Raw genomic sequence first — 18,114 nt, forward strand, 5'->3', positions numbered from 1 at the left:
TTGGTGTAACAGGCTTTTTATACGGTGTGGTGGCGTTAAAACAGCCGATGATAAACAGAGGGTTATTCATTTAACACAAATTTTTAAATCAGTTCATCAAATCTTTGGGTCAAAAGATATTGAAAGTAGATTAGGCGGCGGTATTGCTAATACTTATACTCGCTCGCTAATATTGGTTTGGGAATTATATAATTGTAGTTTCTTTGAGTGGTAGTGTAATCAATATTTCCTTACTGAGTGATAATGAGAGAGTGATTGCCAGTCAACATGCAACTAGCTTAGAAAAATGTTTGGCAATTTCTTTAAAGGAAATTAATTATTCAAGAAGAGGCTTCCCAAGAGAAGTCAAGAGTGTATGTCTGTCTATGGAGGCTGGCCGGTCGCAAAACTCGTCTTGTACCAGAAAGTGAATGATTTGATCAAGATACGATATGAGTAAAGGTAACGTTGCGTTACGCTACGTTCGTATTTACTTAATAAAATGTAAAATTACCTGATCTGGAACTTGCTGCCGGGTTCCTTCTCATCAGACTCGCAGGTGACGTTCCCGAAAGAGTCCACTGCGAGGTATTTGTCCAGGTGGGACCGCAGGTAGATCATAGCTGGTGGAAATCAGATTGTTAATACTGGATTTTAAAAAATTTGCAATTTTGCTTACAAGTTTATTAAGGTAAATAATAGAATTGAAATGCAGAGATAGATTTTCTCCTTTATCCCAGTTGCATCCTCACTACTCTGCAGAGAAGGTATGCCTTTGACCGTGGATCCTGGATTGGGCGAGTCAGGTTTTTGGCTCCCGTCTGACCTCCGCAACCTTTGCAGGGGAACCTTACCCACATTGGATCGATCATGATTACACATCTAGTTGCCTGAATGTACAGGATTCCTCACGTGATTTTTTTCTCACCGTAAGATGCAGAGATTGTATGCCAAACATAAATTTCAAATTTTAGGTTAGTATTAGCCCAAACACCTTCAGTAAAATCTATAACAACTGACAAGATAACCCAAATTTTACGTGGCACGAGAAAGACAGTTAATAATGTATGCAGTGGATACTCCTTTTTCAAAGAACTGTATGATTTTGAGGTTAATCATTAGTATCATCAACCATACAGTTATTATAAACCAAACCATCAATTTCAGAATCTGTGTTCATTAATCTAATACTAATCTGGATTAGCAATTTATTCGTATGAGTAACGGTTAGCAATGCATCATCTTCATCAGATATTTCTACTTAAGATAAATTGATGACTTAAACATTAATAAGAATTTAACTTCTAACGAGATCATGGGAGAAAGGAATTGTAATTTCAGTCTATTTTTAGAATAGTTAATTGTCGATTTTATTTATGCGTTTATCTAGTTTTCTGGTTGTGTAAGTACTACGGGTGATATAAATATGTCAGCAGCGAAATTATGTGACACCGGAGAGTAATTTGTTCAAAATGAGACTTCAGAAAGGGCTATTCTGACTGGATCGGATCATAACTAGAATAATTGACTGAGATTATGACTCAAACAAGACTAAGAAAGAGTAAAGGACTTTTTAATTTAGGCCTCTAAATGGACTTATTAAAAAAACGAGGTATTTTAATGTTGAATTGAAAGCAAAGAGTTTAAAGGAAGTGTTGCTTGTAACATATCGATCTGCCGTTGCCAGGATACGCCGGGAATCGGGAGTTGGGACCTTGGCAATGGCGCTGGGATCGCTGGGGTCATTGACCTTAGTGATAGGTAGGTTATTGATCTTGATTCTTTTCCCTTATCTCTACCCATATAAGTTTAATTAATAAATAATTGCTTGAGACTTGTACGATATTCCAGCCTAAAAATAAAGTGAAAGTTTTGTAACCAGATTACCAATTAATAGATCACCTTTCATTCGATATGAAAGTCTTGTGATAATACTATATCTTCGATTTTATTTTATATTTCAGAAAAGGGACGTAGTTCAGTTTTTTTGCAGTACCTCCTTATTTAGGAACGTTGGTTTAAAAATCTACCTACAGTTTTAATAACTGACTTATAAATTTTATTACATTAAACAGTTAATGCGTCTAGACCTAGACTTAAACCACCTAGGGCATTAAGTTTGTCAGACGACCCTCCCCGACCAACATATGGCGCCGACACACGTGGGGTCCTGTCGCAATTAGCAGGGGGCGAAACTGGCTTCCAAATTTGTGTTGCCACATTATCTATACTATTGTTTTCCTCAAAGTAATAATTATCGAGTGGCAATGGCAACACTAACCTAACTCCAATAAATAATTTTACGACTGCCATGTTCCATGCTGTTTTTGCAGAAGAGTTTAATTGAAAATCTTCTGGATCATTGATTTGGTTTAAAATATATTTATGTTGTTAAAAAGTTATAGAATTTCAAATAAAAATCTGAACAGATTTTAATTCCATCATTGAGGTGTCCGAATGAAGGTGGTTTTACAGTCTTTTCGAGACTGTTGACTCTGTAAGGTATAATGACCTGATATAAACTTACTGTCAGCATGGTCAGAGCCCAGATCGAAAGGTCAGATTTGCTTGTTTAAGAAACTATTGCTAAAGCTAATCACAAAGCTAAATTTATTAGTGATAATTTTTTTTTAAGAAACAATATTAGTGAGATCGTCAAATGAAACAAAAAAACTTCACTATCATTCGCATTGAAAAGAAGAAAAAAGAAGCCAGTTTGAGTGTCCAGATTTGCTTATCCTTAAGATAGGTGCCATTAGCATTGATCTTAAAGCCGAAGATCACAAAAAATGTAAAAATGTACTTACTATCATTAACATTGCCAGAAGCCGGTTCCAGGGTCCAGATCTGCTTCTTCTTGAGGCTTGTGCCGTTAGCGTTGATCTTGAAACCGAAGGTCTCCGCGGTGAGGTATCTGTACCGGGAGTTGATCAGCCCGATGGTCCACCAGCCCCGCTGCTGGTTCTGCGTGATGATGTCCCCGGCTCCGTTCATGTCGCCGTTGTTGTGACCGTTCAGACCGTTCATTGTGATCTGAAAAAGAATGAAGTTAATAAGTAAAAATGATTTGTTACGTACGAGTTGTTGCCCTTAAGGATGAATAATTTTCCCCGTTTTTTTATATATTCCATTATTTCTTCGCTTCTTATAGTTGCAGCGTGATGTTTTATAGCCTGAAGCCTTCCTCGATAAAGTGTCTATTCAACACAAAAATAATTATTCAATTCGAACCAGTAGTTCTTGAGATTAGCGCATTCAAACAAACAAACAAACAAACTCTTCCGCTTTATAATATAAGTATAGAAGTATAGATATGGGCCTAGAGATTTGATATTTTTCAAGGGTTCCTTATGTGGTGTGGTGTATTGTAGAGGATTTTACGAAATTCCCATGAGAACAGAATGATGGTGCTGGAAAAAATCTAGTATCACATAAAAATAATGAACAATCATATTAAACGCGGCAAGATGGCCACTGATATAAAGTAGGTCTCCCTCGTATCTCTAATAATGGCCGGTTGCAAGCGGTCTGCATCGAACGTCGACCGCTATCTTATTTAAAAAATACGTGCGACCAGCAATTGGGTAGGATTTAAAGCATTTACTAGTACATAGTCGACTTTCTAGCTATAAAAACTACAATCCATGTAAGAATCAAAAACATTTGGCAGAATTGGGAAAGAAACCTCATGATAAAATAGAACTATCTAACAGTATTTATATTATTACGAATAACAGTTTCTGATTTAGACCGATCGGCTCCGATCGGCTACGCTCAGACAGACCAAGACAAAGAAATGAAGACAGTCGTGGAATTACGCTTCATTTGCTAGGAGGCGACTGAAAAATTGCAAAGCTTGACGTTTTGTTTCCAAAACAGTCCTTTGTTTACTTTTCATTCGAAAAATTTCACTCTTTGCAGAAAATACCGGCCGCTCGAATGTTAAGCTTTGAAAAAGAACAATTTCTGCCTGAGTTCAAAATTCATTTTCAATATGCGTAATTTTTTTTTATGCTACAACGGATACAAATAATTAAGGACGTCCTGGCAAAGGTTCAGGTCAAGAGTACCCGAAACCGCCAAGCTTGCATGAAGAGAGTTGAATGTGTGTGAAGCGAAAGAAGTATGCAGAGATCGTGGCAAGTGGAAAGATGTAGTCTCTGCCTGGAAAAAAGGCGTGATTTTATGTATGTATGTATGGACACAAATCAATCGTTAAATATGTGGCACGTGTAGCCGGAATATTGACCAATACAGATGAAAAACCAAGTAAGTACATGCCATTGTGATGGAGCAAGCGAGCAGATGACCACACCATGTACAAATTGTAATCGTGTGCTGTTTTGTTCAAAACACAATGTATTGGTAGTACGAGGTAAATCGATTTGATAAGTTATTCAGTAACATCTAATGTACTCGTAGTTGCGAAATTTTTGACAGGTTTATGTCAATGTTTTTAAGTTATTTAAAAAAATGTGGGCCTTATTTTGTTTGGTGCAGTATGGTTCCCGGCACCAATAGAAAAAAGAATAGGACGCCACTCTTACCCATGGATGTCGTTAAAGGCGACTAAGGAATAGGCTTATAAACCTGAGAGCCAACAACTTGGAAACAGGGATATAGAAGTTATCATATGTATGTATGTATTTTGTTTGATCCGTGATTTAGTCGATGTCTACTTTCAAACTGTAAACATAAGAGCAATCTTATTCGTTTCTTTGAGAAAAAGCAAGATACGTTAATGACATTAACTTACAGGACGGGAATTCGCGTATACTAAATCACGTGCAAGTCGTAAAACAGTCTAGTGAACTGACCGTTGAAAAGATCTGAGATAAGACAAACGGGTCTATCTAGCGTTTACAACCAACCCATCAGATTTCCCTAACACCCATCTCCACCTGCCCCCGCTAAGCTCTGGTTGTTCCACTGCATTTATCTCCATCATTTGCATACAAACAACATTCTATGCACTCAAGAAAAACACAGCTACTTATCGCGATGTGGGAATCTTACAAATCGTCGAAGAAATTACAGTGTTGTAATCAACATTGTGAACATACGTCGATGTACCGCTTTTTATTGTTAATCATGCAATCAAACGCTATATAAAATTCTTAAATGGTTACTTGAAAAAGTTATTAGTAAGACTCTGTCGTCTTGGGAAATGTATCCGGCAAGTTCCTTTAGATTTTTCTAATATTATTGCCTAGTTACATAAAGGACTCGTTCTATAGACCTAGTGTCTACGTTATAATGTAAAAAACCGTGTCTGTCATGCTAAGCAGGCATGAAAAACATCTTAGTTCTTTCTTTATCTGTATTTTATTTCAATTTTCGACTTCTACAAATGTTTTTTATTTCAGAAAACATCGAGTATGATAAACACAAGAAACTAAATTACATAAGTTCTACTTATTTCAAAAGAAATTTCTTCCAGCAGACCCGAAATTTTAAAGGTGTGACCCGAAGATGTGGCATTATCTTTTACTTTACTATTCCTTTTTTGTGTTGCTTTATCATCAAACTTATCTGGACCTTTTGTATCTTAACTAACATTTACGACCATCACAGTAGCTTTTTCGTTTAGTCAATTTGTCGAGGTAATGACTCCAGATATATTTACTGGACTTTTAGTGGCACGTACCGGTTCTTACTTAAGATTGATGGTAACATTAGTAGTTAAGGTTTATTTGTGAGATCCGGCAGTTAGGAGGTAATTTGTTGTTGGTAATTACAGAACAGCTCTATCAGTTTATTAAAGATGATAGATGTGATGCACAATGTTTCTAATGAATATGGTAACACCTTTACCTATCTGCTCCTTTTATTTACACCGGAGAGATTATAAATATTTTTATTTAAATTATTTCATTTAAAGAAAAATCGGCCAACGAGTGACCGCATTCTTGAATTGTGATCATATAAGAACATTGTAGATGCAACAGCGACAATCGCCGGGAGATTGATAATGAAGGTGCAAACCCGATACTTCATAGGTTTGGTACCAGGTTTGATAAAGGGCGAGCCAGTGACACCAATAGCAACGGCCCACTTACAAAAGAAGTGTACATGAATAGAAAAAATATCTGTCTGCAAATTTAGTGCCCCAAAATAGTTCCCATGAAACAGAGATGTTATCAACCGACCTTCAACGAATGCATGTGCAGAACATGTCCAATGACAGACGTCAGGACGAACGAACCGTCACGGTCGCTGGTGACCTCGGCCCACTGGGTTAGAGACATCTAGGTGCTATTGTAATACTATAATGGTATGATCTAGTACAATAAACGTTTAGATTTTGGGTGATCCTTGATAAATTTGAAACCAGTTATAATAACAATATTTTGATACCCTTTGGGTTCCGAGAAAGATATCCATTGTGATGTTAATTTTGGGTTCCTCAAATCTTGGACTCATGCAATAGAAAGGATTACAATTGAATTTTAAGGATAAACTATAATTCTATGGAGAGCTCATTTTGATTACCATCAAGTAACTAAATCTGCTTGATGGTACTCAAGATGTCTAAAGCACTAAAGTTTTTCTTAAAATAAGACCCAGTAGAATCATATACCAGAACGATCTGAATGATGTTATGGTTTGTATTCGGGTTTTACTATGTTTATTATGTTAGACCAGAAGACTTCACATCCAAATGGAACAAAGACAAGGTTTACATCATCCAGGAGCGGCTAGAGGCTGGCCCACAATAGTCGGGAGTGGGCCGGAAGTAGGAATCTTTGTTGGAAGATAATGAGGCAAACGAATTTGGATTAATGGGAACTATTCAGACAATATGTAATGTGGTTGAACGAAGAATAAATCCTTTTATATTTTTGTTCACCAAACAAATATGGAAATGTTCAATAGTTTTTTGAGTAAGTGATGTTGATTTTATATAGTGCGATACATTAATACAATAAAGCAGATATGAGCAGAACGATGCTCTTACGGTGAGGGAAGACACCCTGAGGAAACCTGCACATTCAGGAAACTAGATGTGTAACCATGAATCCAATACGGGTTAGGTTTACCTGCAAAGGTTGCGGAGGTCAGATAAGAGTCGCTTCGGATAAAAAACTGACTCACCCAATCCAGGATCCATGGTCAAAGGCATACCCGGGGCTCCTCTCTAGAAAGGTGAGGATGCAACCGGGACTAAAGCCAGGAGGAAGAAGAATAAAGCAGATTTTTATAATAATCTACAACAGACCTTTTTGCAGAAAGTTTAAAGGAACGTGAATTTCGGGTTCGACTATAGGACACAATTTCTACGAGTTTTACAAAAGTGGGTATGTTTCAAGATGGTGACCGTTAATCCCTTATATCAGGCAATTCGTCGGGGTTTTATATTGTGGCGTAATTGCAGACCAATTGCAGTATATAACTGTTAAAAGAGTAGGTAAGTAGCAGTTAACAGTGCCGTGTGGTTCCCGGCATCAATACAACAAAGAATAGGACCAATCCATCTCTTTCCTATGGATGTCGTAAAAGGCAACTAAGGGATAGGCTTACAAACTTGGGATTCTTATTTAGGCGATGGGCTAGCGACCTATCACTATTTGAATCTCAATTATATCATTAAGCCAAATAGCTGAACGTGGCCATTCAGTCTTTTCAAGACTGTTGGCTCTGTCTACCCCGCAAGGGATATAGACGTGACGATATGTATGTATGTATGTAAAAGAGTTATGAGCTTAGATGATGAAACTATGGGACAAAGGTTGTCAATAGAAACATTCCTTGCTAAGCACCTTTACTTTCTAAAAAAGCAAGTACATTCCCTAGTTGCCTGTCATTTGTCCCGATAAGGCCTCGCCCTCCGGTCACTACCGATACGGAAGATATAATTCTGGCTTTACGATTCCTAGTCTTGCTGCTGATACTAAAGACTCCTTTTAAATTGATATTTTAACCCAAAGCATATAAAGTAAATATATTTGAACGGATTAGGGTGGCGTGGTATAAAGTTGTAATCTGTTATTGAAGTGAATCAACCCAGAAATTTGCAAGAATGCCGTGTGGTTCCCGGCACCAATAGAAATAAGAATAGGACCACTCCATTTCTTTCCCATGGATGGAGCCGTTCAGACCTGCCAGTTTGGCCGGACATTTGGCTAAAAAAAGCCGGACACCCTATATTATTGAGGATTTTATCTTAGTATTAATAGGTACGACAAAACAATTGTATGTACATACATACATACATATGGTCACGTCTATATCCCTTGCGGGGTAGACAGAGCCAACAGTCTTGAAAAGACTGAATGGCCACGTTCAGCTATTTGGCTTAATGATAGAATTGAGATTCAAATAGTGACAGGTTGCTAGCCCATCGCCCGTAAAGAGGAATCCCAAGTTTATAAGCCTATCCCTTAGTCGCCTTTTACGACATCCATGGGAGAGAGATGGAGTGGTCCTTTTCTTTTTTGTAAAGGTGCCGGGAACCACACGGCACAATTGTATGTAAAATGTAAAGAGCCTAACAAAAGCCGGATAAGCAAGACGGACACCGTTTATTTTGGCCGGACATGCGATCGAAAAGCTTAGCTATGTCCGCCTTTATCCGGACACCTTGCAACGCTAAATACAAGTATTGCGAATGAAATAATGAGGGGGAAAAGGTAATAATAAACGTTGTTCTTAGTAAGTGCAACAGGATACATGATGTTATCACTATTAGCTTGCACACTGCTAGTGCTAATGAGACCATGGAGATAATAAAACTAAACATAGAATTCCTATATGTAAACAAATCACTAAATGAGTAGGTAACAAAAAAAAATATTTCTAGAATCTTTCAAGAACTCAACGTGATTATCTATTTCGAGTTATAAAGGCCTGTGCCGTGTGGTTCCTGGCACCAATATAATAAAGAATAAGACCACTCCATCTTTTTCCCATGGATGTCGTAAAAGGCATCTAAGGGATAGACTTATAAACTTGGGATTCTTCTTTTAGCAACTTGTCACTATCTGAATCTCAATTCTATCATTGAGCCAAACAGCTGAACGTGGCCAGTATTTCAAGACTGCTGGCTCTGTCTACCCCCCAATGGATATAGACGTGATTATATTTATGTATCGCATGATTTCTTAAATCAATGAACAGAAAGTATGTTCGTGGAACGCCATTATTATATTCTGAGATAGAACTAATAAATTCTAATAAAAGAATTCAATTATATTACAATTAGTGTATCAACGAATTAAATAATGATAATACATCCAACGATTCCCTTTTTAGGAATAGCTTCATCAACTTGAAACGGTGATAACGTACATTGATAGAAGGGATCGTCTCACGGAAAGTTCAGGGTTCATTGGGGCGAAGACCCCGTGGTTCAGGACTAATGCTCGCTTGACACGAAGATCTCGATTTCTCTAATGACAGTGATTTAGGAGAGCTTAATGCAAATCTATATATAATAATAATAATACAGGTATTAAACGTGCACATAACATAACTTTGTTTTATAGGTGTTATGCCTGGGGAACCGCGGCTCCAACGAAGTTACATACATACATATGGTCACGTCTATATCCCTTGCGGGGTAGACAGAGCCACCAGTCTTGAAAAGACTGAATGGCCACGTTCAGCTATTTGGCTTAATGATAGAATTGAGATTCAAATAGTGACAGGTTGCTAGCCCATCGGCTAAAAAGAAACCCAAGTTTGAAAGCATATCCCTTAGTCGCCTTTTACGACATCCATGGGAAAGAGATGGAGTGGTCCTATCCATTTTTGTATTGGTGCCGGGAACCACGGTACTGAAAGAAAAAAAAAACTCCAACGAAGTTGATGATGTATTAATGCTAAAATCCTTAAAATTTTTGTTTGCGCGATTTAGATTCTTCGCTGCTATTGGCCGAGCGCGTCAATTTATTCGCGACGATTAACATAATATGGTGACTTTATCGATGCCGCCACAAATTTAACACTGTCAAATGTAGGATTCTATTAAATATTTGATGTACGATTGGCCTTCCGAAGACCGCAGACGCATCGCGTGTCCCGTAACATAATATGCTAATACAGATGGAATCATCGTTACACGTATGTGCCGTAACCCAGGTCCAAATATAACAAAATAGAAAATGCATTTCTGTCTAATAAAATCATTTATTTTAATAAAATGTGACTATTACATTTTGCGAACTGTACTAATAATAAAAATACCTAATTAAATAATATAATCTAACATTAATTATTTAATAATAAAAAAAAACTATTTTAAATTTACAAACTATGTATATGTCTTGTTTATCAAATTTATTAATAATGGTGCCGTGTGGTTCCCGGTACCAGTACAAAAAAGAATAGCACTACCACATCTCTTTCCCATGGATGTCGTAAAAGGCGACTAAGGGACAGGCTTACAAACTTGGGATTCTTTTTTTTTTAGGCGATGGGCTAGCAACCTGTCGCTATTTGAATCTCAATTATATCTTTAAGCCAAATAGCTGAGCGTGGCCTATCACTCTTTTCGAGACTGTTGACACCCCTAGGCTACAGAAGATACCTGACCTGCATGCCAAATTACAAGTCCTAGAAATTGTAGATTTTTTGTAATTTTTTACGAAATATGTTTAATTTATTTCCCAAGACCACCGAGCTTGCGTGAAGATAGTTATGAATGTTGATGAAGCGAAGGAACTATGCAGAGATCGTGGCAAGTGGAAAGATGTAGTGATTTTATGTATGTATGTATGTATATTCCCAACCCTACGCTGGCGGCTGCGCCAGTGTCGTCAATGTTTATTTATTAGCTGATACCCCCAGTGCAGGGACCTCATCGACATCGATAAAACTATTTATAGTGCATCCAGCGTGACTCATCGATACGTAGCTTCGGATCGCGACGTTAAGAAGGAATGCACTTGTCATGATATACCATTTTATGTCAATTATTACATACATACATATGGTCACGTCTATATCCTTGTGGGGTAGACAGAGCCAACAGTTTTGAAAAGACTGATCGGCCACGTTCAGCTATTTGGCTTAATGATAGAATTGAGATTCAAATAGTGATAGGTTGCTAGCCCATCGCCTAAAAGAGGAATCCCAAGTTTATAAGCCTATCCCTTAATATAAACATATTTTATTGCTTTGAACATCACGTGCATGTGTTAAGTGGAGTATAATCATATGAGTGTATCTTTTAAATATATACTATTGAGTTTTTTCTTCATGTAAATTGACCGTTAAACAAGTTGTAAGGTTTTAACAAATATTATTTTAGATCCACTACATAATGTCGTGTGGTTTCCGGCATTTTAGTATAGAACCAGGGATATACAATATAGTACAATTATAGATGCTTTGTAACACCTATAATTGTACCGCATTTATAGCAAATAAAGTATTTGTATTTTGTATTTGTATTTGGATATAGACGTGTTCATATGTATGTACGAGTATGTATGTTATATTAACTGCCACCCGTGGCTTTGCTAGTGCACGTTAATGTTCTTTAAATAACTCGACTATAGTGGTCATTAGATGGTCGTTTTTATGGTAAACAGCTAGAAAAGTGGCAACAGAACAATGCGTGGAGAATGTATGTTGAAAGTTAATTAAAGAATTCACACACCTTTTACTATAAACGCTCAAAAAGGTGCGTTTTAAGGTATTGTTTGTGCGCTAATTGACTTATCTCTATCATAACGGTATGTAGGATTAGATCGATAGATTATCATCTTATTTCATAGTGTGTCAGGTGTATGTCAAGTCTATATAGCTGCGGCAAGATAGATAGTCACAAAAATAAAATTACGAGGCGCTGTCAGCCACAAAAAGCGGAAAGTCTAAATCGCGCAAGCAAAGTTTTCACGGATTGCAGCAAATATTCAACATCAGACAGAATATCGTCGGAGCCGCGGTTCCCCAGGCATAACACCTAGCCTGGCGGAAGATCATCTGAATCATGGCTCCTGCTACATAGCCAAAACTTTTCAAAACATTAATAAAAATCAGTGATAACTTATTCAATTCAAATTGACATGGTGTTGACATAATTTGTACAGTGTGTACATATTTTATTTTATCTTTATTTATTTGACGAAATATTCGTATTGAGATAAATAGTTCTACATTCATTCATGTTTTTTAATGTAGACAATGTGCATTCGTCCATGATTTAGATTTATGAGATCTATATTTGTATATTGACGTCCGATGAAAATGCTGCAGTGTAGTTTGTTCCGCCGCTTCTTCTACACATGCGCTTTGGAAGCGGTAATAGTTATAATTAGATTTAAGTGATGTGACGTCAATAAGTGATACCTTGTATCCAATTTGGAAAATAAATCTACTCTATTCTATTGGTATGTCCATCTCATACAATGCAGGCGGTAGTCCGGTATCCTATTTGCGGCATGCATGCGCGGCATGCATTCCCGTGCATGCAATGACGACCCGTCGGACCGGTCCGGGTGGTACCGGTGTTCGATACCCGAGCCGTGACCTTTTGCTTGTCTGAGGTTATGGTTTGTTGTGTATAGTAAACTAACATACATACAAACAGTCACGTCTATATCCCTTGGACAGACAGAGCCTCGAAAAGACTGAAAGACCATGTTCAGCTGTATGGCTTTTTGATGGAATTGATATTGGAATAGTGACAGGTCGCTAGCCCATCGCCTACAAGAGGAATCACAAGTTTATTAGCCTAGCTTAGTCGCCTTTCACGACATCCGTGATAAAGATATGGAACGGTTCTATTCTAAAGTTCCAGAAACCACACACTGCTATATAGGTACCTACTATTTATAAGTAATACAGGGCAAGTCAGCAATATCTGTATAAAAAAAAAACTGAAAATGACTGTGATGATGAGGAATGACTGAAGAACAGTCCGTAGAAATCTGATTATGATGGCAATGTTTAGTATGCTGTATTAAAAAATTATTGAACGTAGGAAACGTTTATTGTCAAAATACTTCAAAATTTGAATAAGTATTACTTTTTCCTCAAAACGCCAAAATATAGGTTATATTCCAACGGTGACAAGAGAATGTTAACTAGTTTTTTTTCCTATATTTCTATAAATCGTTGTGTAAGGTGACATCTGAACAACTCTATCACCCTAATAAATTTGTCTGTCAATAAAAAAAACTTTTATGTGCGCACGCGCGTCCCGGAGTCACGACTTGCCCTTTAACGATATAGAGCTATTAATATGTCAGAAGTGAATATGAAGGGCAGGTGCGAATCTCAAATGGGAATAGCTTTGTAAATGCTTGCATATATTATCCCCAATCATATGCATAATGGGTTAACCTGATATTTTTAAATAATTAATAGTTTTTAGCTTTTGTGTAAGTACTTGTAGAATTTCTTTTGTAGAATTACCTCGGGAACGAAACGCTCATTTTTTATATAAGCAACTTTCTCACTAATTAAATAAATAATAAATACCTACATGTTAACTAGCCGTATACTTTCCAAGACCGATATAAAAAAGATAGGACAACTCCATCTCTCTTTCCTATGGATGTCGTAAAAGGCGACTAAAGTATAAGCTGATAAACTTGGGATTCTTCTTTAAGGCCACGGGATAGCAACCTGTCATTATTTGTATCTCAAATCTATCAATAACCCTAAGCGGAACATGGCCTGTCAGTCTTTCAAGACTGCTGGTTCTGTCTACTCCGCATAATATAGGGATACAGACGTGATTATACGAATTAATAAATGAATGTCAACTAGATTAGGGAATTGTGAATAAAAATATGTTTTCGTACACAATATTTTTGGACTTTTTCTGGAAAAAAATAATATGGTAAGTACATTATTAAAAAAAATATCGTTCTATTTTTAAACCACAATTTCGCAAAGCTACAGTTTCATTGCCTGCATATATTTTCATCTCGCGTTCGCGCACCTCACGCGACGCTAAGCCGTTACCCCGGGGTCAACGACCGCATTTGGTCTACATCAATTATCTCGCATTGGTCCGCTACCCGCGCAAAAAACCGCCAACGGTACACCCGAAACTTTATAATCCACTCTAAAACCTATGTCACAAGATTAAAAGTCTAATGAAGTGTCAGTGTAAGTAAGTTTGAGAAATTGTAAGGTGCACTTCTAAAGGTACCTATGTTTGCAAGAACAATGATTTTGCATCGTCGGAGAAATGAGCTGTATTGTGTAATCTTTATTCTGATATCGGTGTGTCGTGCCGAGCCGTGTGGTTCCCGGCACCAATACAAAAAAGAGTAGAACCACTCAATCTCTTTCCTATGGATGTCTTAAAAGGCGACTAAAGGATAGGCTCATAAACTTGGGATTCTTTTTTTTAGGCGATGGGCTGTCACTATTTGAATCTCAATGCTATCATTAAGCCAAACAGCTGAACGAGGCCTATCGTTATTTTCAAGACTGTTGGCTCTGTCTACCCCGCACGGGATATAGACGTGATTATATGCATGCATGCATGCATGCTGATATCTGTTGTATTTCCGTTGGTTTGCTAAAAACCGGTCGGTGTTGTCGACTTTGCAAGGCTGTTCAGTCTGTACAAGTATTCAAAGAAATGCACAGCATTTGCGATGATTATCATGATTTCTTTTAAACAAAAAGCTAAATAGAAATTGGAGGTGAATTTACAAATTCTAATGTATTTCCAATGTTATAATTAAAAATAATTACTAGTGTGAAAATCAGGGTAAAGTGAGATATCAATTATAAATAAAATAAATCGCCCCTTGTATCAAAGGAAATAGAAATGATGATGACCGAAGCACAATGCGGCCTTTCATTCCTGATCCAGTTAATTTTGTCACGAGTCATTTGAGAGTCACCAAACTTTCTTACATCAACATGATGGCACATAAATCATCTTACTATTAGAATTTATTAATGTGTAGTGAAGATGTAACAAAATTGGAAAACAGTTTACAAATATAATAAAAAAAACTATTTAAACTGGACTTAAATTTTGTAGCACATAAAGAAATGCCTGGAGAGAACAGGTTCCTGACAATAGACTCAATCAAAGCACAAGATCCACATCCGAACATCTTGCAGCAAAGACGGGCGGCGACGCGTGACAGCTGCTAGTCTCGCATCGCGGCGCACGGGCCGACAAAAACTGAGGCAGCATTACCAGGCAATGCCCTGTAGATTACCATGTAAAAAGATTAAATTTGAGCTTTCGGTTTTTAAGAAATCCATTGGCAATTGAAGGATACCTGAATTACGATAGACCCTTAATTTTTCATAAGGTAGAAATGGAGGGTAATAATGCTAAATGGCATAGAGTTAATAATCCAAGAGAAACTTGGAAAGATATGTATATAATAATCAGTTATACAGCGGGGAAATGCTGCCAGCATTTTGGGCGTGTTGCCTCAATGTGGCTCTTTGGAGTAGATATTTTATTGAATTTATTGCTTTTAATAAAAAAAAACAGGATTAATGCATAAACACGACAATAATCTGGTTATTACATTTTTTCAAGTTTGCATATAAGATTACTAGTTTGAGTTACTTGATTATTTATCTGATAAAACGTTTTCCTGCTTCAGATCGCACCATGATAACAGTCGCCAACTTGGGTTGAAATCCTTAGATAGTTGTTGGGTATTAAAAGTTCCATCACTTGGCTCTGTTTCAGAACAATTAATCTCTAAACCTTGTCAATTTATGACAGTTTCAGTTATAATGGAAGAGCTTTTCATTAGAAGTACATAATGAAGACCTGCTTCAAGACGATAATAGAAGTGGCCATCGTAGAAACGTGATGTCCATAAAATTACACGTCGTCTAGACTTGAAGTGATGCAACAATAACTATGCAGTAGGAATGCAGATCAGTTTATTTGTACTGATACAATTTGAAGCACGGACTTGTAAATACTATCAAAAATATAAACTTCGTGGTTTGTATGTTTCATGATACATTCATTTCATAATAACTATATGATAAATAAAATTTGATGCGGTATTGTTTTTAGTAGTAAATAGTGAAGAGGAACCCAGACGCAACGCAACATGGACGGAATAATGAAATTATATTATAAATAGATTTGTCAATTAAATAAAATCAATATTATATGAAAAACTGTACACATACATATATATTTTACCTAACAATTTGAATATAAATAATTTCTTCCAGTTGAAAATATCATAAAAATTAAAAAATTGTAGCTGTTTTAAACGTAACCACAGACACCTAACATTAGAATTAAAGCAGTCAATAAGTTAGTAAGTTAGTTACCAAGGAATTTACCAAAGAAGAAGAATAAGTTAGAAACTAATATTCTAATGTTGGTGCGTGAAAAAAAATAAATAAAAAAAATAATGATTTGAACCTAACTAACCATCCTAACTCATACAACATACGACTCATGTTGTCATCTCCCATCTACTGTGCTTGAAATTAATACGACGACAAACAGACAACTAAACGACCGTTGAGATTGTAATTATAGTTAACACCGCTCTTAGTTTTGTTGTGGTAGTTAGAGGAGACTCATTTGTTCATCTAGCTTCATTTGTCACGTTAATTAATTGGTGTTGATGTTTTAGAACTATTATCATGTCTTATTATACGTAAATAAAGTTAAAATTATCAAGAATTTGAGAGATTGATGTTGGATAAGACTGGTTTTAGATAGAATGAAAGTAGCACGGAACAGGATGTGATTTGTATAATTATAAAGTATTTGCATAGTATCATAAATGTTACAAATAAAACAAACAAAGATCAACACATAAATTTTAGTCCTACTGAGTTTAATGAATTTGATTTCAATTCAAATAACGGTTACGTCGCGATAATTTACTGTGGTAAAATTTTAATTTGTTGTGATTTTATAGCTGAAAATGTTTTAATATAATAATAGAAAGGTAACGTAATCGAAACACCAAATCTTGGAAGCAAGAAAATTACAAAAAAAAGTTAATCATTTAGTTCCAGCCGAACGCAAAATGTTAAATAAACCCTACAAGGACGAAAATCACATTACCGCATCCCAAATAGAAGGGAAGTGCGTACAAAGGGAAAGGGGGCATACGCTTTGCAGTCGGCGCATGCGCGGATGACCTTGACACTGACGGTCGATGGTCGCAGCCGCGCCGGTCGCCATCGCAACGAGCATCGACCCTTACACATGTTTTAGTTTACTAAATTTAACATTTATAACGACACTAGCTGACCCGGCAAACGCTGTTTTGCCAATTATTTTTATATATTATTACGGAACCCAATTTTTTTCCAAAATAAAATATAGTCTATGTTGCTCGTGGATAATGTAGCTTTCGAATGGTGAAAGATTTTTTAAAATCGGTCCAGTAGTTTTTGAGCCTATTCATTACAACCAAACAAACAAAGTTTTCCTCTTTATAATATTAGTGTAGATGAAATGGCTTCGTACTGAGTTATAGTTTATTGTTTTTTCGTAAGGTAAAACTTTGGGATAGTCAGTAATTAAGAATGAAAGAGAACATCGTTTTATTTGTTTCGACGAAAAGTAACTGGTGTCACTACGTCCAGTTTTTCTAGTGCTGATTCGCATTTACGCAGATGTGCACATCTGCCTACGCGAAAGCAATCCTCAGAAAGAAATAATTTGAATTCGATTGTAATAAAAAAATTTTTAAATTTATCTATATTTTTTTTTATATATAAATATCTAAAACTCGAACTGATCTTTCTATTACCGTTATCATGTCTATATTTATTTATGCGTAATTTTATGACATTTTAAAGCCAACTACATATTTTTGTCTGTCAGTTTTTAAATGAGTGCACACAATGCGATCCCTGTTGCACTTGGGACCAAAATAGCACTCGAGTTGAGAATGTTCAGTGCAAGGGAAGATTTACGCCCGTCGCCTCCAGCCGTCCTGCTTTGTTTTGTTATATATATTTAGCATCTGTGTCATTTGCTATATTAGGAATTAAATTTATTCCATTTTTCTCCTGGGAAATTCTGTGAAGTATATGAAGCGATTCACCTTTGTTTTTTGTCGTAGGTAGTTTGCTATGGTGCCGTGTGTTTTCCAGCACCAATAATAAAAAGAATAGGACCACTCCATCTCGTTCCTATGGATGAGACGTGATCCCTGCATACTTCGCTAAGAGCAACAGCCGGTTCTACAATAATTGAATCTATCT

The 18,114-nt window shown here is 36.5% G+C and overlaps 1 protein-coding gene across 1 annotated transcript in view; it reads right to left on the reverse strand.

Annotated features, from left to right (window-relative positions):
* The window catches only part of LOC106141237 (protein singed), a 55,261-nt gene that overhangs the window by 26,007 nt on the left and 11,140 nt on the right, over positions 1-18,114 (reverse strand). Inside the window, exons 2-3 of the mRNA XM_060946985.1 lie at positions 2,787-3,012; positions 494-602 (exon numbers count right to left, since the gene is read on the reverse strand). Coding sequence (XP_060802968.1) covers positions 494-602; positions 2,787-3,006 — 329 coding nt within the window. The 5' untranslated portion in view covers positions 3,007-3,012. The remainder of the gene's footprint in view (positions 1-493; positions 603-2,786; positions 3,013-18,114) is intronic.

This window comes from Amyelois transitella, chromosome 12 (assembly GCF_032362555.1).
Source record: "Amyelois transitella isolate CPQ chromosome 12, ilAmyTran1.1, whole genome shotgun sequence".
Classification (NCBI taxonomy): Eukaryota; Metazoa; Arthropoda; class Insecta; order Lepidoptera; family Pyralidae; genus Amyelois; species Amyelois transitella.